The sequence below is a fragment of the Eptesicus fuscus genome, chromosome 2 (assembly GCF_027574615.1).
Source record: "Eptesicus fuscus isolate TK198812 chromosome 2, DD_ASM_mEF_20220401, whole genome shotgun sequence".
Classification (NCBI taxonomy): domain Eukaryota; kingdom Metazoa; phylum Chordata; class Mammalia; order Chiroptera; family Vespertilionidae; genus Eptesicus; species Eptesicus fuscus.
In genome coordinates this window covers 70,670,905-70,694,869 of record NC_072474.1, presented here as the reverse complement: position 1 = coordinate 70,694,869, position 23,965 = coordinate 70,670,905, and the positions used below count along the sequence as shown (strand labels likewise).

Genomic DNA, 23,965 nt, shown 5'->3' with positions numbered 1-23,965 from the left:
CCTTCTTTGGAAAAATCTATTTGGCTTCTAGGCCCATTTTTTAATTGGATTGTTTGGTATTTCATTATTGACTTGTGTGAGATCTTTATATATTTTGGATATTAACCCCTTATCCATATGTGGTTTGAAAATACTTTCTCCTGTTCTATCAGTTGCCTTTTAATTTTGTTGTTTATTTTTGCTGTGCAGGAACTCTTTAGTTTAATGTAATCCCACTTACTGAGTTTTGCTTTTGTTACTTATACTTTTGGTGACATATTCAAGAAATAATTGCCAAGACCAATGTCAGTGAGTTTTTTCCCTATGTTTTCTTCTAGGAGTTTTATGGTATCTTATGTTTAAATCTTTAATCTATTTTGAGTTAGTTTTTGTGAGTGGTGTGAGATAGAGGCCAGTTTCATTTTTCTGCATATGGTTATCCACTTTTCCCAGCACCATTTATTGAAGAGACTGTCCTTTTCCTGTTGCGTATTCTTGGCTCTCTTGTCAAATATTAATTGACCCTTTATGTAGGGGTTTATTTCTGGGCTTTCTATTCTGCTCCATTGGCCCCTGTGTCTATTTTTATGCCAGTACTATATTGTTTTAATTCCTGTAGCTTTGTAGTTTGAAATCAGGAAGTGTGATGTATCCAGCTTTGTTCTTTGTTTTCAGGATTGCTTTGGCTACTTTGGGTCTTTTATGGTTCCATTCAAACTTTAGGATTATTTTTTTCAATTTCTGTGGAAAACACCATGGGAATTTTTTATAGAGATTGCATTAAATCTATAGATGGCTTTGGGCAGTATGGACATTTTAGCAATACTACTTCTACCAATCCATGAGCATGAGCTATCTTTCCATTATTTGTGTCTTCTTTAATTTCTTTCATTAAAGTCATGTAGTTTTCACTGTGTAGATCTTTCATTTACTTGGTTAAATTTATTATTAAGTATTTTATTGTATTTGATACCATTGTAAATGGTATAGTTTTCTTTGTTTCATTTTCATATATTTCATTGTTATTGTACAGAAAAACAACATATTTCTATATTTCAGTTTATGATCCAGCCTTCCTATTTCTTGATATATATCCAAAGGAAATGAAAATAGGATATAGAAAAAATATCTGCACTACCATGTTTATTGCAGCCTTGTTCACAATAGCCAAGATATGGAAACACTCTAAGTGTCCCTCAATGGATGAATGAAATAAAGAAGATATGAGATAGATAATAGATAGATAGGGAGATAGCGATAGATAAAATGGAATATTATTCAGCCATGAGAAAGAAGGAAATCCTGCCATTTGTGACAATAGGGATGGAACATGAGGTCAATATTATTCAGCCACGAGAAAGAAGGAAATCCTGCCATTTGTGACAATAGGGATGGAACATTAAGGTCATTATGCTTAGTGAGAGAAACCAGAGAAAGATTAATACTGCATGATCTCACTTATATGTAGAATCTTGAAAAGCTGAAATCATAGAAACAGAATAGAATGGTGGTTACTAGGGGCTGGAGGTAGGTGGATTTGGGAGATGTTAAATGGTGTGAACCTGCAACTAGAAGATAAGTTTTGGAGATATAATACACAGCATAGTGATTTTAGTCAACAGTACTGTATTATAAACTTCAAATTTGCTGAAAGACTAGATCTCAATTGTTCTCATCGCAAAAAAATAAATGATAATTATGTGCCACGATATAATTGCGATATGTAAATGTATTAAATCAATGGGTTGTACACCTTAAACTTACACAATGTTCTGTCTTAATTAAAAAAACACACACTGCCCTAACCAGTTTGGCTCAGTGGATAGGCCTGCAGACTGAATGGTCCCAGGTTCGATTCTGGTCAAGGGCATGTACCTTCGTTGTGGGCACATCCCAGTAGGGGGTGTGCAGGAGGCAGCTGATCGATGTTTCTCTCTCATCAATGTTTCTAACTCTCTATCCCTCTCCCTTTCTCTCTGTAAAAAATCAATAAAATATATTTTAAAAATATAAAAATAAAAATAAAAAAAAACGCCACACTGCACAGGATTTTAGCTTCATGCTGGGAAACAGTGGGGGCAGGGATAGGGACAGAGTCTGTCTCTCCTGGTTCTCTGCGCTCCTCAATGCCCTGTGTACCCTTTGGGTCCTCCTGTGAGGTTCTGTGTGCCACTACTGCAGGGCAACCTCTCATGGACAGTGCCCTCCTGGAGCTGGCTCACCTCACCCTTTAGGCCACAGGGGATAGAGGGATGCAGGACCAGCACCAGCTCAACTGAGCAGCAGGAAGATCAGTTTTCATGATGGAGTTTGTGCTTGCACTTGGGGAGGGATGTGTAGATGAAAAGGGGTGGTCCTAGAGAGGGTCATTAGCCCAGCTTCCCTGGAAAATGAGGGGGAAAGAGAAGGCCCAGACCCTGAGCTGGTCTGTCTGTCTACTCTCTGTCCTACAACTTGCTATTTCTGAAACTGTACCAGAAATGAAACACCCCAAGCCTTGGAGGGGACACATAGCTGAGCCCACTCCTATTATCAATTTCTTCCTGAACCATAATTCCCAACCCTATAGAGGCCCAGGGGCTTCTCTGACCTCTCACAACACCCCTTTGCATATAGAGTTGAGGAGGATAATGGGAAGAGGAGGGGTTGCTCAGACCCTCCCAGAAATCCCTGGAGGCCAGAGCGGGGCTTGGAACTGGGATACTGGAAGGGGTGGGAAGATGCTATGTGTCAGACATTGTTATAGGCACTTGGAATACAATAGTGACCTAAATAGGCAAATCCTTACCCACAGGTAGCTTACCTTCTAATTGGAGGAGAAAAATAATAAATATAAACATATTAATATAATATCTTAGGCAGTGTTTAATGTTACAAAAATTAAACAAAATAAGGGGGGTTAGAAAATTGTGGAGTGAGGTTGTTTAGAAAGGGTAGTCAGGGAAGGCTCACTGCTGACCTGAACAAAATGAGGGAGAGTGACGTGTGGATATGTGGGAGAGGAACATGCCAGGCATCTGGAGCAGCAAGTGTGAAGACCCCGAGGAGCAGCATGCCTGGTGGAGCTCAAGAGGTAGCAGCAGGGGTGCCATATCAAGTGGGGCCTATGGACCATGGAATGGAATTTGGATTTTCTAAGTGCAATGGAAAGCCATTGGAGGATTTTTTTTTGGGAAAAATAACAGTGGACTTGTGTTTTAGCAGGATCACCCTGGCTATTGAATAGCAAATAGATGTTAGAGAAGTAAGGGTATAGATATGGTACCTATTGGGAGGCTATTGTAATTATCCAAGTAAGAAATTATCCAAGGTGAGATTGGCAATCAATGAAGGTGTTAAGACGTGGTTAGATGGTATTGTAATTTAAAAGGAGAGTTAGAATGATTGGGTAAATGATTAGATATAAAAGAAAGAGAAGAATCAGTTATGACTCTTAAGAATTTTCAGATACACAAGAGGGAAGGTGGCAATTCTAGAATCCTTTTGAGATGAGTCTGAAAGGATCAATGAATTTCACCTAAGTCTGTGTAATTACGTAAAGAGTTGGCAGAGGGAAAAGGGACTCTTTTCAGGTAGAGGGAACAGCAGATCAAAGGCAAGGAAGAAAAAATTACAAAAGTCTTTCATACTCAATAGTAGGCCCAGCATTGCATGTTAAATGAGTAAGGTATGATATTTTAACACTTGTGGTCAGAATAGCTGGAGCCTTACCTTGCATCCTTCTAAAGGATCTCCACTGGATAGGAAACCTCTCCTACAGCAAAAGGGACTCTATAATGTGGGACTCCATTTGGTCAGAATTATTCCTCAAATTTGAAACCCAATAGTAGAAACATGAGGACAGAAGAAGATCTAATATTATGTAGAAGCCTAGTACTATTTTTCTGAGAAAGTACTAGAAACGGAACTAAAACACACCTGGAGTTCTTTTAAAGCAGTTTTTATCTATATTTTCTCTTATAGTTGCTTCTAGATGTCTTGTATATGCATAGTGCTCCACATTTGAAGCCTAAGAGTTACCTTTCATTCCAAGCTTTTTTTATATTATGACCAACCTTTCATAAAAGATTATGGAGTCAGGCTGACTGAGGTTTGAATCTTAGCTCTGTTGCTTAAAACAATTAGGCAAATCGCTTCACCTCTCTGAGACTTGATTTTATCATCTGAAAACTGAGGTAATAATACCTATCTTAAAAAGTTGTTTTGAAGATTAAATAAAATAATCACTTCACATGAGCTGATGTATGCAACTTGCTGAGCATATGGCTGGCAGAAAATGGTTTGTGTGTGTTTGTGTATGTCCACACTACTCACCTTTTCTCTCCATTCCCGCTATAGTACTAATCTAGAAATATATAACTTCGCATTTCAGTTACCACCCTGCTCACCTTTACTTTTCTGGCCTCAGCTCTCTTCTGTGTAATTACATCAAGTCTGTTCTTTACCCAACAGTCACATGAATCAACTTTAAAGGACTCTTATCCCCATCTTCTCCCAACCCCTAAGCAGATCTCATCTAACTTACTCATTTTGCTCTTAATCCTTTACTACCTTGAACTTTTACTTAGTTCTTCCCTACTATACTTTATGCCTCTGTAAGGCAAACTTCTTGCCTTGCATTTCTTTTGTATCTCCACCCCACATCAGGTCCCAGTCATCTTAGTCAGATCATTGGTCATTCGTATGACCATCCTCAGCACTTATAAATGTCAAGTATTACTCTTACAGAGATTAATTCTTTAAAGTTGCCTTAATAGCAACAAAACTCCTACTCAAGGTAACATCAAACCAAGTATTAATCTATAGCAACCCAGATCTAATAATGATACATACATTGAGTCATTTGTTGATTTACTCAACACATATTTCTCACCCAACACACCTTCAAGGTACCAGGCATAGTCCTTGCCTCACAGAACTTATATTCTCTAGATTACACGTTAAAACAAAGCTTATTTTGAAGTAGTTTTAGCACTATTTACTCCCAAGTGTGTGTTGTACAAGATGGAAAACTAAGAGCCTATTACCAAAATCTAAGGACATAAGACTCTTTTTTAACTATATCACTTTTACAGAACTATTAATCTGTGATATTCTAAAAAAACAAACAAAAACAAATTAAAATTACTCCCTACCAACTCAGTTTTCAGTGTTAATCATTTTATTTGATGACTAGAGGCCTGGTGCATGGATTCATGCACCTGTAGGGTCCCTTGGCCTGGCCTGCACCCTCTTGTAATCTGGGACCCCCTCGGAGGATGTCAGAGAGACGGTTTCAGCCCGATCCCCTCAGGCCAGGCTGAGGGACCTCACCAGTGCATGAATCTATGCACTGGGCCTCTAGTATGCATATAAGATCTTTGGTTAATCTCTTCCCACCCTTCTCCCTTCCCCCTTCCCTCTGAGATTCATCAGTCTGTTCCATGTTTTCATGCCTATGCATTGAGCATCTGCTCCCTGGTGGTCATTGCGCATCATAAATACTGGCTGGTCAGCCAGTCAGCTGGTCGGCTGGTCACTTAGGCTTTTATATATATAGATATGTGTCTTAGTCAGTTTGGACTGATATAGTAAATCACCATAGACTGAGCAGCATAAACAACAAATTTTTATTTCTTATAGGTGGGGATAGTCAGTTGGCTACCATAGTCAGTTGGTGGTGAGGACCCACATCTGGGTTACGACAGCTAACTTCTCATTCTATCCTCACATGGCACAAAGAGTGAGAGAGCTCTCTAGGGTTTTTTTTTTTTTTTTTTTTTTTTTAAAAAGCATTAATCCCGGTGCATGGCGGTGGGCCAGTCTGGCGTCGCTGCGTCGGCCCTTGGGTCTGCATCGGTGGCTGGTCGCCGAGCATGCGCACCTGGCCGCTTCCGGGGCGTTGAGATTCTTGACGGACTCAGAGGTCAGCAAGCGCGGAGTCTCCCACCCCATGTCTCATAGGGGTTCGTCTGTCCGTGCTTGGCTGCCAGTGGAGCCGTCCCCTCAGCCGGAGACCGCCGGGGGATCTGCGCCGAGCACGTTCCAGGCCGCTGTTGTATCGCCTGAGCCTTAGTTCTTTTGTGTCGCCTGAGCCGTAGTTCTTAAAGTGTGGTCTTTGGGTCACCAGCATCAGCATCATCCCACATACCCCTCTTTTATTCTAGTTGTAGAGCATCTACTCAGCCAGCCCTATGGTGGTCTTGGATGGTGTCTGCTCTGCTCTCTTGTCGTAGTCTCAAAGTTGTTGTGGTAGGCAACAATCAGGCTTCCGCCCTATGCCTCCATCTTGGTCTTCCTTTGTATAGTTAAGTCTTGATTGTTGTTGGTGTCACTGGGGGGGCTCTCTTTGTCTATAAAGGAAAAGTTGCTGTGTAGGAGACACGTTTATGGGCCGGGTCTTGGTGCAGCAAAGCTTTGGCGCTCACTGAATATTCCCGTTGAATGTGTCCCTTATGCACGTGGTTGAAATCTGGTGTCATCTCCCACAGACCACCAGATGCCCTCGTTTCTGGGTCTCCAATGGGGTGTAGATCAGCTACTGCCTTAGGCACTCAGCAAGGGTTACAGCAAAAACTGTAGTTTCTTCCTCCTGTCTGAGTGGCCCTGGAGCAGTCCGACTAGAACAGCAGATCATCTGGTCCGCTGCCAGAGGGCAGGCCACCCACATGCATAAGCCGTTGCTTGGGGCGCAGGTGTGCCTGCAAGATTTGCGGGGCAGGTCTTCAAAACGTGCGGGGCGGGTCCCAGGGCGGGGCGGGGTCTCAGGGCGCCCACAGGCCATGGTGCGGCGAGCCAAGATGGCTGTGAGTCTGGTCCTTCTGCCTTCCACGTATCTAAGTCCCCTCGTTCCGCACTCCAGCGCAGCAAACACTGATTGCTGGGCGCACCTCCGCAAGAGTCCCGCCTCTCCCCGCAGGCATCTGGGTCTCCCGGGGTTCGCCAGAAGATGGGTTTCAGGGTGATGGAGAGCCAATCTCCCCTAGGTTTGGAACAAAAGCCCCTCTCCCCCGCCACCAGCCTGACCCACGCACTTCCACACCTCATCCCCTCCGATTTCGCTGGGTGCGAGGCAACAGAACAGCCCCTAACCTCCGCCGCCATCTTTTTCATACTTCCCAATCTGTACCTCTTAATCCCTTCATTTCAGTCAACGTCTAGCGCCGCTGGGAGGTGCATGGAAAGGGCGCCCGGGCCTCCATCCAGTGCGCGGTGCGCGCGTCCCGCGGAACCAGGCGCGCGAGGGTCGCGCGTCTGGGACGTGCGCTGGGCGGCCGCCGAGCTCCAGGCACCGCCATCGCCGCGTTCCGGACGTCGCCGCCGCGGCTTCCCCCCAATTTATACTTCTTAATCCCTTGAAATCAGTCAACTCTACTGAAGTCTAGCGCCGCAGGGAGGTGCACGGAGAGGGCGCCCGGGCTTCTGTCCGGTGCGCGGTGCGCGCGTCCCGCGGAACCAGGCATGCACCGGGTGCACCGGAGCTTCGCCGAGCCGCCGCCCGACGAGTTCTGAAGTAGCCATACTGGAGCTCTGGAAGGATGGTCAGGGGAATTGCTGAGGGGGGATTGACCGGCAGGAATTGGGATCGGAAAGACGGGGCCCCGCTGAGACCCGGGTGCGGGCGGGGTTGCGCGCCTCTGGGCTCGGGTGTGGTCACACGCCTCTGGGTATAAGTGAGGCCTCACGTCCCTGGGTCTAGGTGAGGCCACATGCCCCTGGGTCCAGGTGAGGCCGGACTCCGGGTCCGGGTGAGGCCAAGTGCCCCTGGATCCGGATGACGCTGGATCCCGTGCCCGGGCGAGGCCAAGCGCCCCTGGGTCTGGGAGAGCCCACACACCCCTGGGTCCAGGCGAGACCATGTGTCCCTGGATCCGGGTGAGGCCGCGTGCACCTAGGCCCGGGTGAGCCCAAGTGGCCCTGGGTCTGGGAGAGGCCAAGCGTCCCTGGGTCCGGGTGAGACCATGTGTCCCTGGATCTGGGTGAGGCCTCGTGCACCTAGGCCCGGGTGAGCCCAAGTGGCCCTGGGTCTGGGGGAGGCCAAGCGCCCCTGGGTCCGGGTGAGACCATGTGTCCCTGGATCTGGGTGAGGCCTCGTGCACCTAGGCCCGGGTGAGCCCAAGTGGCCCTGGGTCTGGGGGAGGCCAAGCGCCCCTGGGTCCGGGTGAGACCATGCGTCCCTGGATCCGGATGAGGCCTCGTGCACCTAGGCCCGGGTGAGCCCAAGTGGCCCTGGGTCTGGGAGAGGCCACGCGTCCCTGGGTCCGGGTGAGACCATGTGTCCCTGGATCTGGGTGAGGCCGCGTGCACCTAGGCCCGGGTGAGCCCAAGTGGCCCTGGGTCTGGGAGAGGCTAAGCGTCCCTGGGTCCGGGTGAGACCATGTGTCCCTGGATCTGGGTGAGGCCTCGTGCACCTAGGCCCGGGTGAGCCCAAGTGGCCCTGGGTCTGGGGGAGGCCAAGCGCCCCTGGGTCCGGGTGAGACCATGTGTCCCTGGATCTGGGTGAGGCCTCGTGCACCTAGGCCCGGGTGAGCCCAAGTGGCCCTGGGTCTGGGGGAGGCCAAGCGCCCCTGGGTCCGGGTGAGACCATGCGTCCCTGGATCCGGATGAGGCCTCGTGCACCTAGGCCCGGGTGAGCCCAAGTGGCCCTGGGTCTGGGAGAGGCCACGCGTCCCTGGGTCCGGGTGAGACCATGTGTCCCTGGATCTGGGTGAGGCCTCGTGCACCTAGGCCCGGGTGAGCCCAAGTGGCCCTGGGTCTGGGAGTGGCCAACCGTTCCTGGGTCTGGGTGAGACCGTGTGTCCCTGGATCCGGGTGAGGCCTCGTGCACCTAGGCCCAGGTGAGCCCAAGTGGCCCTGGGTCGGGGAGAGGCCAAGCGTCCCTGGGTCCGGGTGAGACCATGCGTCCCTGGACCCGGGTGAGGCCTCGTGCACCTAGGCCCGGGTGAGCCCAAGTGGCCCTGGGTCTGGGAGAGGTCAAGCGTCCCTGGGTCCGGGTGAGACCAGGTGTCCCTGGATCCGGGTGAGGCCTCGTGCACCTAGGCCCGGGTGAGCCCAAGTGGCCCTGGGTCTGGGAGAGGCCAAGCGTCCCTGGGTCCGGGTGAGACCATGAGTCCCTGGATCCGGATGAGGCCTCGTGCACCTAGGCCCGGGTGAGCCCAAGTGGCCCTGGGTCTGGGAGAGGCCAAGCGTCCCTGGGTCCGGGTGAGACCATGTGTCCCTGGATCCGGATGAGGCCACGTGCACCTAGGCCCGGGTGAGGCCACGTGCCCCTGGGTCTGGGAGAGGCTAAGCGTCCCTGGGTCCGGGTGAGACCATGTGTCCCTGGATCTGGGTGAGGCCTCGTGCACCTAGGCCCGGGTGAGCCCAAGTGGCCCTGGGTCTGGGAGTGGCCAAACGTTCCTGGGTCTGGGTGAGACCGTGTGTCCCTGGATCCGGGTGAGGCCTCGTGCACCTAGGCCCGGGTGAGCCCAAGTGGCCCTGGGTCGGGGAGAGGCCAAGCATCCCTGGGTCCGGGTGAGACCATGCGTCCCTGGATCCGGGTGAGGCCTCGTGCACCTAGGCCCGGGTGAGCCCAAGTGGCCCTGGGTCTGGGAGAGGCCAAGCATCCCTGGGTCCGGGTGAGACCATGTGTCCCAGGATCCGGGTGAGGCCTCGTGCACCTAGGCCCGGGTGAGCCCAAGTGGCCCTGGGTCTGGGAGAGGCCAAGCGTCCCTGGGTCCGGGTGAGACCATGCATCCCTGGATCCGGATGAGGCCTCGTGCACCTAGGCCCGGGTGAGCCCAAGTGGCCCTGGGTCTGGGAGAGGCCAAGCATCCCTGGGTCCGGGTGAGACCATGTGTCCCTGGATCCGGATGAGGCCTCGTGCACCTAGGCCCGGGTGAGGCCACGTGCCCCTGGGTCTGGGAGAGGCTAAGCGTCCCTGGGTCCGGGTGAGACCATGTGTCCCTGGATCTGGGTGAGGCCTCGTGCACCTAGGCCCGAGTGAGCCCAAGTGGCCCTGGGTCTGGGAGTGGCCAAACGTTCCTGGGTCTGGGTGAGACCGTGTGTCCCTGGATCCGGGTGAGGCCTCGTGCACCTAGGCCCGGGTGAGCCCAAGTGGCCCTGGGTCGGGGAGAGGCCAAGCGTCCCTGGGTCCGGGTGAGACCTTGCGTCCCTGGATCCGGGTGAGGCCTCGTGCACCTAGGCCCGGGTGAGCCCAAGTGGCCCTGGGTCTGGGAGAGGCCAAGCATCCCTGGGTCCGGGTGAGACCAGGTGTCCCAGGATCCGGGTGAGGCCTCGTGCACCTAGGCCCGGGTGAGCCCAAGTGGCCCTGGGTCTGGGAGAGGCCAAGCGTCCCTGGGTCCGGGTGAGACCATGCGTCCCTGGATCCGGATGAGGCCTCGTGCACCTAGGCCCGGGTGAGCCCAAGTGGCCCTGGGTCTGGAAGAGGCCAAGCGTCCCTGGGTCCGGGTGAGACCATGTGTCCCTGGATCCGGATGAGGCCTCGTGCACCTAGGCCCGGGTGAGGCCACGTGCCCCTGGGTCTGGGAGAGGCTAAGCGTCCCTGGGTCCGGGTGAGACCATGTGTACCTGGATCTGGGTGAGGCCTCGTGCACCTAGGCCCGGGTGAGCCCAAGTGGCCCTGGGTCTGGGAGAGGCCAAGCGTCCCTGGGTACGGGTGAAGCCAGATCCTGGGTCCGGGTGAGGCCGTGCGCCCCTGGATCCATCCGGGTGAGGCTGGGTCCCAGGCCCGGGTGAGAACACGCGCCCCTTGGGTATGGGTGAGGCCACGTGCCCCTTAGTCCGGGTGACGCCGTGCCCCTGGGTTCGGCCGATACCAAATCAGAGGGAGTCGGACCTTCGTTACCACCATTTGTCCACCATCCAGAGCTGAGGGGTCAGTGCTGACATGTACACATAAGGAACTACTGGACATCGAAATTGGGTCTCAAAAGAACTGTTGGTCCAGGGGGAAGCTCACTACAGATTGATTCATTTGCCTGTCAGCATAAATATTATTGCTCGTCTCACATTCAGTTCTTATTAGTATATATCTAGTGACATATGATCTCGTTCATCTAGAGGAAATGATGAACAACATAGACTGAGGAACAAGAACAGAACCAGAAGCAAGGAGGCATCGATCGGACTATCGGGCCTCAGAGGGAGGATAGAAGAGGGTAGGGGGAGGGAGGGGGAGGGGGAGAGTTCAACCAAAGGACCTGTATGCATGCATATAAGCCTATCCAACGGTTAAGTTCAACAGGGGATTGGGGCATGCGTGGGGAGAGGGGTGGGATGGGAATGGGGGGATGAGGACAAATATGTGACACCTTAATCAATAAAGAAATTTAAAAAAAAAAAAAAAAAAAAAAAAAAACAAGATCTGAAGGAAGGGCCAAAAAAAAAAATAAATAAAAATAAAAAGCATTAATCCCTTTCATGAGGGCTCCACCCTTATGGCCTAATCACCACACAAGGCCCCACCTCCTAATACCACCACATTGGAGATTAGGATTGCAACATATGAATTTTGGAGGGACACAAACATTCAGTCCATAATAATACAGTTGATCGGTTTGACACAAAATATCAACTATTTATGGTAGATGATTACAATGTAGCCCAAAAGTCCAGCTTTGGTATAAGAGAAGACCTAATGCTTTAACCCAGAAGTGATCTTGTCCAACCATTTTGTTGATGAAAATTTTCAAATGCCTGTTAGAGACACTATTACTAACACTGTGGTCATAGTACCCATATAGGTCATTTCACAAAACAGGTAGAGCCACTGATAGTCACTACGAGATCCCTGTCATCAGTGAGAACCATCTCCATTGTTGCTCATTATGGACAAAATGCTCATTATGAAGTCTAGGTCTTTTTTTTTAAAGAATAGTTTATTGATTTTTAGAAAGAGAGGGAGAGGAAGAGAGAGAAACATCAATGTGAGAGTGTGACATCATCTGGCTGCCTCTTGCATGCCCCCTACTGGGGATTGAGCCTGCAACCTGGGTATGTACCTTGAGCTGGAATCAAACCAGCAATCTTTTGATGCATGGGACAACACCCAACCAGCTGAGCCACACCTGCCAGCACAGTATAATGTATTTAACATTGATTGATATACTCTTACAGTGAAGAGTTAAAATTGAAGCACAAAAAGGGCATCCACAAGAACAAGAGAAGTACCTGATGCCCCTGGAGGTCCTTTTATTCTTACACTTAATGATGAGATTTTTTTGAAATTTTTTCTCATGGCCTCATATTAAAATACAAAGGTCAATGAGAGGGAAATTTTATGTTGTAGTATCTTTGGTTATGATAACTATTGAGATCAAGGCTCTGCCAGGGGATTTTGAGGATACTCCAAACAGACTATGTAGCTTACAGATTTTCTACTGTAGAATAGGAATATTCATTGGCTTGAAGGAAAGGGATTTAAGAGAATGATAGGGGTAAATGATGATTTTGTTTTTTTAAGAAAGTAATGAAAGGAAGATATTTTTAGTCATTTTGATAGGATACTAGAAATATCATAGCAGTGATCACTACTCCTGATTTCCAAAATAGAAACTGGCAATGATAGCCGACAGCATCCGTAGTCAGAGAGGAGGTTCCACTAGTGGATCATAGAGTTCATGAAAAGAAATTTTGAACTTCCATGGCATTACTGATTTGTTATTTGGCTCCACTGAATGCTTCTGTGTAGTATGAGCAGTATTTGTATGTATTCACATCTGTGAAGCAGGTAACTAGATATATTCGATTTGATTTAATATAAAGAGAAAACTAACTAAAGCAAGAAAAAAATGGCTTAGCCACCCTACACATACAGATAGCATGGGAACTAGGGGAAAGAAGTATTTGTAAGTACAGATCACCACCTAATAAGGCCAATACAATCTATATATATATAAGCTTAAGCAACCATTCAACCGTTCGACCAGTAGCTATGACACACACTGTCCTTCAGGGGGTAGACGCTCAACACACAGGCATGGAAACATGGAACAGACTGATGAATCTCAGAGGGAAGGGGAAGGGGGGAGGTTGGGAAGAGATTAACCAAAGATCTTATACACATACTAGAGGCCTGGTGCACGAATTCGTGCACCGGTGGGGTCTCTCAGCCTGGCCTGCGGGGATCGGGCCAAAACTGGCTCTCCAACATCCCCCGAGGGGTTCCGGATTGCGAGAGGGTGCAGGCCAAGCCAAGGGACCACTGGTGCACGGATCCGTGCACTGGGCCTCTAGTTGGTATATAAATGTGGATCAGAATGTCATACATTTGTACCCCATTAGGACATTAATCCTGCCAGTCCCATTACTGCACCACAGGGGCCATGATAATGAATGTCTTAATATATGTGGAAATCTTACAGAAACCCCAGGAATCAGGCAATCAGATAAATGCAAGAGAAAGCATAGTAAATTGCCTCTAGGGCACCTGATTTTTTTTGCCTTGCTAGAGTTCAGTGGTGAGCCATTCACTTGTCCAGGAGCTCTTTCCTCCCTCTGGCTTATCATGCTCTTAAGTGTCATTTTTATATCAACCACATGAGAAAGTGGAGTGGTTTCCATATTACCTCCTGAGTCATACTATTTCTCTAGACCTATGCCAGACAGGTTTTTCTGGTTGTTATTCATGCATTTCATTCTCCTGAAGCTTGTCTCCCCTTCACTATACTGGATATGTTTAAGAGTTCATGCCTTAAATGGCCTGCATTTAGAAGCATGGGAAAATTCTCCAAGCATTTAATTTAGACAATTACACATGTATACTAGGAGGCGGAAATTTACATGAGAGGAACAATAAATTTTTCTTCTGCTGCCTTGCCACAGGTAAGGAATCATTCCTTTTCCTTTTGGGGAAGGGAGTTGGTTTTCAAAGTGCATTGCAGCATTGCTGGAAATCTGACATGGGCCAAAGAGTACTTCCTTCAAAGTGACAGAGAGCTGGGCAGAATACAAAGGGAAATGAAATGTTCCTATAGAAACTTGAGACATCAGTTCCTCTTCCTCCACCCAGAAATAGATGTATGAAGCACAAATATATTCTTTGACTTTGCCAGAATATGCAAGTTGCAAATTGTATTAGCAAAATTAATTCTGTGAAGATACACCTGGAAATTCCATTATTTGGGACCCCTGGGGTACATAATGTGCTGATGCAGAAATGCACTATCTGCCTGAGAATCAGTGAGTTTTCTTAACAAAGCACTTTGGTGAAAGTTTGGATTATTAAACTCAGGCCCTGGGAACTTGGGAACGTAAAGTTTCCAGAGAAAATGATGACATCGAACACACAAGCCAGAGACACCTGTCATGAAGCATGGGTTGTCAGTGCCAAAGGTTTATGATCACATACTTCTTCCTTTTTGTTATCAAAACTGTGAAAGGGCATTTTAATGTCCCTTATGTTTCTGTTAGTGTTCTTTATGAGTAATATTTCTAAATCTTGTAACCATGTGTCACCCTGGATTTTGGAGGCACACATGTACACTGAACACCTAGTTTCTTCCACCATCCCTGCCATCACCTGAAATGAATAACATCTGTTCCTAAGCTATAGTTTTTGTCCTGACATTGAAAAGTGCTCGTCATCAAGTAAGAATAATAAAATGATGTCAAGCTAGTTTTTTCTTAATTTTTCCCTTTAGAAATCTGAAGCCAATAACATGAAAAAGAATAGCTGTCCACATTTTGGATAAAAGGGAACACAAAGATTAGATATATATTCCAGGCTGAAAAATGATTTCCTGAATAAAAATTTAATAACATACAAGAACCTGAAACTTTACAAAAATGCAGCATGAATTTCTCCTTTATTTTAATTATCTTCTGAAAATTATTTAGTATTCATTTTTCTATTCAATTTCTCATCTTGCAAAACTTGCTATTATTAAATACTAGAGGCCTGGTGCACAGGTTCATGCACTGGTGGGGTCCCTGGCCTGCAGGGATCGGGCTGAAACCAGCTCTCCAACATTCTCTGAGAGACTCGGATTGTGAGAGGGGGCACAGGCCAGGGACCCCACTGGTGCACGATCGGGGCAGGAAGGGACCACGGGAGGGCTCCAGGTCGTGTCTGGCCCATCTCGCCCAGTCCTGATCTGCTGGACCCCAGCAGCAAGCTAACCTATGGGTCGGAGCATCTGCCCCCTGGTGGTTAGTGCACATCATAGTGACTGGTCGAATGGTCGAACAAACGGTTGAACGAATGGTCGGACACTTAGCATATTAGGCTTTTATTATGTAGGATATAAATGACCAAATTCATTCACAAAAGACTTTCTTAAAAATGTATTTACCTTGAACACAGTAATACAGCTGTAGTAACTCCAGAGCCCTCACCTCAGGGTCATGCAGCCATTACCTCCTCTCAACTCCATCTCTTTCTACTCTCTTTTCACCGTATTCTTTGGTCACAATGAACTTCTTTCAGCTCTTCTATTGCATAAGATTCATTATGTCCAAACCTCCTTCACTTTTACTATTTGCTGTGTCTGCATTGCATTCACTCCTTCCTTACTCCCTCAGGCATCCACGAGATCTTAAACTTTTCTGTCACTTTACAAATATTTCTCTGACCCCCATATCTGATTTCTGTTCCTCGTTGAAGTGCTCATACAAGTGCCAGAACTTATTTCAATCTTAGCACATTTCACTTTATGTTGTTTTCCTCGTTCCCTCTACCCCAGATGATAATCCAACTTCATTAGAGAAAGGTGCAAACACAGAACAGGAGTTTAGTTTCCCATTTGATCTTATCCTGCCTCATAATATTTATAAATATGTAACTACTTTAACCATTGCTCTTAATATCCAAAATGCCCAGCATTATCTGCTAGGCTCTACGTGAACTGGCCTTTCCTTGTCATCTCTTGCAACTCTTCCCCTTCGCTCCTATGTGTCAATCACACGGGCCTTCTTTGCAGTGTTTCCAAGAGTTCATGCTACCTTCCACATGCAAGAAGCTTCTTTCCACCTTCATCGCTAACATTGTTCCCTGACCAGGAGCACGGTCTACTCCTCACCTCTCCATTTCACTGGGAAAAGTTTGATTCATCAGATTTCTGAACCTGACATAGATAAACATGTGTATACAAAGCTCAGGCTCAGTTAAGTCTTCCTAACGTTTACAATGCAGTGGACATTTTGTTTGTAGCACATTTCATAGCCTAGATCAACTGTTATTTAATTCATTGTATTTGTAATATGCATCTCTCAACTAGACTATAAGTTCTAAGGGACAGTGACTATGGCTGTTCTCCAGGAAGCTTTGCTATGAATCTATCTGGGCTGGTTTGTAGCATGTGTGGGAACAGAGAGTAATTGAGTCAGGAAAATAGGCAAGAGTTAGGAAATAATGCAAAACAGGATGCAGGGCCAGGCTATGAAAGACCTTAATTATCATGACAAAGAATTCGTATTTTATTCTAGAGACAGTGAAGATTCATCCAATGTATATACACTGAAATGATCTAATCAGTGTTTTAAAGACTAAATCTGACTGCAGGTTATATGGCTAATGTGGTAGAGACTGGAAACCAAGAGACTATTATAATAGACTATAAAAAATGACTACACGTATCTCCAGTCTCCATATGAACATCCCATTGGCATTGTGACTTTACTATTCTTCCTATCCCAAGCCTTCAAATTTGAGTTTGACCATGTGAAATCTATAGAACTTACTTTGCAGGGTCTAAAGTTCACAGAGAGGTCATTCAAATTGTTAAGATAATTTGCCTTTCCTCAAAATAACTTTTTTTCAGGAACCTGCTTTAAACATGGCCACGTCATTTCTATCTAAATCTCATTCCTTAGAGCAAGTGCCATGCAGATAATAGGATTTGCTGATTGTTCTATTTGCCTAAGAGTTTCAGTGACTTTAAAATTATGTTAACTTTATGAAATTGAATTTAACCCTGGTTTTTATAATACCTGTTCATGAGTCTCTTATAAAAGAGCTGATAGCAATCAAGGTCTAATACCTGATTCTCATATAAACAGAACTTTGGGCATTTTCCTTAAAACGCACTTATACTCCCTCACACCTAGACACACACACACAGGAAGTCTCTGAAGGAAATTACTACCTTAAAATGCTTCTGTATTTCTTTTCAATGGAGCATATAGAACACTTTTGCCCACACATTATAGGATTAATCTTTAAAAGCATCAACTTCTATAAGCAGGTATAAACCCTTGTCTGCCCTCAGGGAAAGACCGGCCAATAAAAGGTTATTCTGGAGAAGTAATGCTTGTTAACTTACTCTCTTGCACACGTAATTGGGGAAGATGCTTTTCAGAGTACCAAACATGTATTGAACTTAACTTTTTCTCACATGACTAATTTTAGTCATAAACCACCTCTCATACTTTATAAACTCATCACTTAAGACAGCTATGAAATAGTTGTGCAAAATCATTAGACTAGAGAATTTTTTTAAGCATTGGCATCTGTACCCACTGGCATTTGCCCATGGTAATCCCTTACCTTTCCTGAGAAATCACTTACTTCCATATCCTAGTCCTTATGTAAATAGACAAAGAATGCAGTAAGACTAGCCAGCAGCACATCAATTTATGCAGAGGTGGGCAAAACTAGGTTTACAGCTGTGAGTATGAAAAACACTGAGTTTATTCTTGCATTACTATTTATTAATTATTATATTATGTTCCATATAAACAACTGTAAACCTCCTTTGCCCATCTCTGTATTTCCTTCTCAGACATAGATTCCCATGAAAATCAAATCCAAAGGAATAAAGACCTTGTATATATTATAGTAGAGGTCCAGTGCACAAATTCATGCACGGGTGAGGTCTGCCCTCCCAGATCTGGCCGATTGGGCCAGCCAGGGGGAGGGTCCACGGGCGGTTGGCTGGCCAGCCCCACACCCTGGTCAAACTTTGGTTGAACTCCCAGTTGAAATCCTGGTCAAGGGGATAATTTGCATATTAGCCTTTTATTATGTAGGATATGTATTTAACAAATTCATTACTGTCTGCCTTTTAGGACTATGTACAAATTTCATTTTCATATCTATTCACTTTATTTTAAAGATAAAATATATCTGAAACAAGTATTTGAATAACCAGGGGGTATTCACAGTGATATCATAAACTTCTGCCTAGATAATAATCTACAGGGCTCTGTTGTTGATAAATGCTTATGGATGTCCAGGGAAGCCCTACTCTGGTTCAGGTGAAAACGCATTACCCATCACATATTCTAATTCTGTGAGATGATAGGTAGGACAGGATAACTGTGTTAGTTTCTACCAGTAAATTGTGGGAAAATGCAAAAAACAAGCTACACATATTGGGCAGGTATTATTTCAGGAAACAGCTCATTTCCATTCCCTCTTTCTTCCCCACAAAGATCACTTTTTGAGCACAAGAATGCGATAGTAACCATGTTGTGGAAAATGTAAGTTGGTAAAGAAGGGTCATGACACCTAAGCAAACAAGTGGTTTATCTGACCTGACATCCAGGAAGAAAGCGACGCAGACCGCTAAGCCAGATGTGTAACTTGAAGAGTTAGATATAAGCCAAAGATGATAAGCTATGAGCACCTATAGTAAAAATGTAGGAAAATTACTAGATTAGAACTTTTTCCTCTTGGTTTCTATTTTCAGAATGTCCTCCTAACCCTTGAGAAAGCAGTTTATTTTTGGCCTTTCTTGGGACTTTTCTATTTGTTCAGGTCATGGTAATACAGTTGTACTGGGAAGGGGTGGAATTATGCAATCACAGAATTTTTCAAACCTGGCTTTGAACAATGTCTCTACAGGAGAGTGGTAAGCCAGTGACTTCAGTGAACCACATTTTCCTCATCTATTAAAATCAAATAATAATTAAATATTATTAAGATAATGTATAGGAAGTTATTGGCAAGTAGTAGGGGCTCAATTGATAGTAGCTATGGTTATTTATTTTTTCAATATATTCATAATTTCAAGCCACTTTACTTTTCAAAGTTGAAAATTAAATTATGTAAAAATGATTACATACCCACAATAGATTCCCTGAGATAATAAATTGTATCTACCTTTTCTTATTATTGATTTCAGAGAGGAAGGAGAGAGAGAGAGAGAGATAGAAACATCAATGATGAGAGAGAATCATTGATCTGCTGCCTCCTGCATGCCCCACACTGGGGATTGAGCCCACAACTCGGGCATATGCCCTGACTGGAAATCAAACTGTGACCTCCTAGTTCATAGATTGATGCTTAACCATGCCAACCTGGCTTTTACCCATCTTTTGATTGTGAAATAAATCATTTTGTTTTCTATTGATTTAATTTGTATTTGATTATTAATTTACCGTATTATTTAGTATTTTATTTTCATCTATTAATATTTCAAAGTTAGTATTTTACAAATCAATTATTTTATACACTTTCAGTGTAAATAGTAGTAGTAATCTATATAGTACATTTCTGCTAGAGAACTGCTAAAATATTTGAAGGCATTGCTTCTTTAATCATATAGAAAGGGTCTTGGGTGGCATTACTCATGTCATCAAGTCAGTTTATTAGAAAACGAAAAATGCAGTTTGTCAGCCTCAGGAAAAATAAGTAGTTTGAGTTTTCCAGGAAATTAGCTTGAGATAAATTGTTTTGATATTGCTTGCATCCAACCAACAGCATTGACATATTCCTGCAAATTGATTTTAGATTTTAAATTTCAAGGGCTATTTAGTTCACTTTATCAAAATGTAGTGAATACCTAACATGTGCATGAAGTTCAAAGATTGAAAATGACAACCTCCACCACCACAAAGACTTGGTTCTGCCTTCTAAGTCCTGGTGTCTAGTGCAGAGAACGACAGCACAGTGTAAATCCATGACGGGGGTAGCTATAAAGTTCCTGGAAACGAAGAGTGGAGGTTCATGTTGGAGGGGTGAGATTTTGAGAAAAATTATAGCCAGGTGACATTTTATTGGCTTTTAAAGACTAATAAAGAGTTTCTTAGTTGGATATAGTAGAAGATTATTCCAGGTAGAAGGAATAGTGAGGCTATTTACAGCATGGCTCTGGACCTAGTCTAGGGCTTTTACAGCATAGGGTGGGATGGAAGTATGGCAAGGGAATGCTTCATATAAAGAGTCTTTTTGGAAAACTAAAATATTATCTTCCAAATCACAATATTCTTATCTTTACTTTGTTACATATCATAAGAAGATTTATAATACACACTAGTTGGATTTTTTTGTGTGTGTGATGTCTTTAAACTTACTTGGACTTTTCTTCAAGTAATATTATTGCTTTGCTTTTCATATGATTTTAAAGAATTATTGCCACCTGATACTATACTTCAACTAAGGTAAATATAAATTTTATAAGCCAAATTTCCAGAAGGCAATATAAATTTTACAAAAGTAATACTTAAGATCTAGAAGACATCTGCTGATTTTGATTCATGTAGAAGCATATATGAGCCAACTTGTAAAAGGCTATACATCTAAATAGCATGTGTTTAATAATATCAGATTATGCATTAAAGAAGTATTCTTTCCACACTAGATATCATACACAGGAATGTTTGTCTAAGTGTGTGTGTGTGTGTGTGTGTGTTATAGTCTACTTTATTATAAAAATAATTTGAAGTTGTTTTGTTTTAGTTACATGTGTAGAGCAGAAAAATCTACTGTATTCTGTTAAGTTAATTAAATAAGGAGGCCAGTAGACTGAGGTGGCTCTAATGCCATGGCAGCCTGTGGAAGCAAACAGAAATCTAAGCCTTTCAATGAACTAACGTTATGAAGTACAAACCTAAAGACCACTAGTCACAAACATCCAGCTAGACTCAAAGCTCTATCCTTCAATAACTTGCTGACTTTGCTCCCCCCTTTTCTCTATAAAGGTCTCTGCCCGATCACTTCATATGTCTAATTACTTTTTTCTATACCTGAAACTAATATAATATTTCATGTCTACTGTAATTGAAAAAATAAGCACAATTTTTTAAACAAAAAGCCTCTCCCGAGTTCTGTCAGTGGAGCTCTCCTAACCACTTCCGGTTTGGCGCTGCCCAATTGCAATCGATAAATGCTCAAATAAACTTAAAAAATTTTTTAGTGCCTCAGTTTATCTTTTAACAGTTCAGTATGTTAAAAAATATAAACTTCCCAGAAAAATGTAAAAGTGAAGAGTACTTTCTGTTTCCTCCATTAGCTGTAAAGAAGAAGGCTGGCTTCATCACTCCAGTTCCAGGAGGCGTGGGACCCATGACGGTGGCCATGCTTCTGAAGAACACACTCCTGGCAGCTAAAAGAGTCATTTACTAGGCCGCATGAAAGAACGAAGCAAGCTGAAATCATGCTATTTATTTACTTGACAAGGGGGAAAATCCTTTATATTTTACTACAAAGCTATTTATTTCTACATTATATTTATTTTTTCATGGATGGAATCATTGTGGATCAGAGGATTCACACAACTTTATGCATTTCCTGCTAACAGATTTTGAGTTTTAGGGAAAAAACAAACAAAACAATTCCAATGGAAACATTGGTAACATTTACTTTATGAATAATATTTGTTCATAATATTAAAACAATAAAGGGCTCATAATGAATAATATATTTTACACAATTAAATATCACATGCCATATGTTTTCAACAAATGTTTTGTCAGCCAAATGGACACCCATGTAAAATGTAATTCAGGTTTTGCCATAAGCATGATCAATTTTTAAATATTTTAGTTCTATATCATATGCTAAAAAAGAACTAACTTGCTAAAAGAAAGATACATACAAAAAGTAAAATATTGATCTTATATATCTCCTAAATGCATCCTATAAGGCATCCTAATAGTAAATAATGTTCAATCAAGGAAAGAGAAATATACAAGGAGAACAAAAAATTCAGTGCTGCTTGGGAAGATAATGATTATATGAAATTATAAATGACTACTTGTTATAGTAAAAATGTAATAAGAATGTACTAGGTTTACATGTAACTTCTTTGTTGTTCTAGAAAAATATGTAGACAGTGCCTTCTTTGAGGAATAATAGAAAATCCAAAAGCAAACAAATGCACAAAACAAAACTAAGGTGGTCTTTTCCCACAAAGATCAGGAAAAGATGACATATTATGAGTGAGGCCTTCATTAAAGAACAAATTATGATTTTTCACAAATGCAGAAATCAATTGGGAAAACACACAAACAATGTGCCAATGTTAAACATTAGAATATGACAAAAAATCTGTTTTCTTTCCCACAGTTCTACCCTTTTTTCTTACAGCATTTGGTTCTCAAAGTAGATGCCATGCTTCTAACACAATTTAAATTAGGAAATACATGTGACTCTCAGTTGAAGGTATCTTGAGACTGCTCTAGCCACATAATTGTATTGTTTTCATACTCAAATCCCAGTATATTTATGTACCAATAATCATTCTTACCCAATGCATGTTTTTAATGATGTGTATACTTATTATGTATGTGAGAATAAATTGGATGTTTATGATTAATAGTATTTTAACTATATAATAAAAACAATTTGAATAAGAATGCCTGTCTTTTTTCCTTAAGATATCTTTAAGTTTATTTGTTCATATATTTATTATCTGTTTCTTTACAGCATGCTGAGAAATGTACAAGTTTTTCAAGCAGGAAAGTAAAGGTCCTATGGCTCATTCCACAATCAGCCTAGATCATCTTTGTCTGATAACCCTGACAGAAGTTTAAATTTAAAGCTCTCACACAAACATTTCAGAAATGGGCCTTTTTTAATTTTTAAGGGCTGCAAATTCTCAAAACAAACAAAATGACCAAAAATATATGTGCACTGAAAAGGTGAAATCTGTCATTTTGAGCCCACCCTGCTTTCCCCAAAGTGAGGAGGGGTTATTTTTTAAAGGTTTTTGCCCCTATGGCTAGGCTAAAATTCAGGAGTGAGCCTTTCCATAAACTAATTAAAATACTGTAAAGGAAAAATGAGTCTGATCTTTGTTAAAAATGGTAAGAAATATTTTATTTAAGACTATAGAAATAGGCTCAAGACTATAGCAATAGAGATTGAACTCAACTCCCAATACAGCAAAGACAGCTAGGGATTTATAGCCAATGAGCAGAATGAAGGGATCAGTGGATGGAAAATTATTAAGAGGAACTTGATTAGTGCCAAGGGTTGGGGGACTCTTGCTAAACTACCTTACCACCATTGACTTATGATATTAAGAATTGGGGGAAGAGAAACTTGGTCAGATATGGGGGGTGGTCCATATACTGACTTAGCAAGATCCTTTTCTAAAACTGGGCCAAGCATGCCAAGTCAAGACCTGGTCAAGAAGAGGACCCACAGGAGCCTGATTAAAATGTGGCCAAGGAGGCAGCCTTGTTGGTTTGTTGGTATCGTGACTTTACTTTTAAATATTTGGAGTCCATAAAAGACATATGATGACTTTGTGCAGAAACTTTGGAAAAGTAAATTGCCTTCTCCTAAAAGTATCTGTAAAAAATGACCCTACAGAATTAATTGGGATTGAACAATAATAATACAAAAACATGGAGGCAAGAATCGACCATTTATGCACACCCTGTCTTTCTGTATTTGTTCAGTAGTAACAGTTGTCCTAAATAGAGAACCTATCATATGCTAAATGCTTTATTTTCTTTTTGGTACTGACAATCACCATTTGATAGATGAGAAAATTTGCTTTTTGGGTTATTAAAGTCTCAGCCAAAGCCAAGTGGATGATGAAGGCAGCATTGGAATTTGAAACAAGTCTGTTGGGATGATATGATCCAGAACCCACTCTTTTCACTACACCATTCTGCCTGCTTCTCCCCTCACCAAGAATCCTTTCTTGTATCAGTATATGTCCAAATCCTACTTATTATTTAAGGTTTACTTCAATTGAAACTTATCCATGGCAACTGCTGGGAGAGTTTAAGTCCCACCCCTGAGCTCTTAGAGTTTATGTAGACATTCATGGGAGTTATCAGTTCCTACCCTTACAACACCCATGTATGTATTTTCCTTGTCTCCCTTTAGTTC

At 43.6% G+C, this 23,965-nt stretch overlaps 1 protein-coding gene across 1 annotated transcript in view; it reads left to right on the top strand.

Moving 5' to 3' along the window:
- The window catches only part of MTHFD2L (methylenetetrahydrofolate dehydrogenase (NADP+ dependent) 2 like), a 97,946-nt gene extending 75,506 nt beyond the window's left edge, over positions 1-22,440 (top strand). Inside the window, exon 7 of the mRNA XM_054728353.1 lies at positions 21,132-22,440. Within this exon, the coding sequence (XP_054584328.1) occupies positions 21,132-21,244 (113 nt within the window). The 3' untranslated portion in view covers positions 21,245-22,440. The remainder of the gene's footprint in view (positions 1-21,131) is intronic.
- Positions 22,441-23,965: the final 1,525 nt, after the last annotated feature.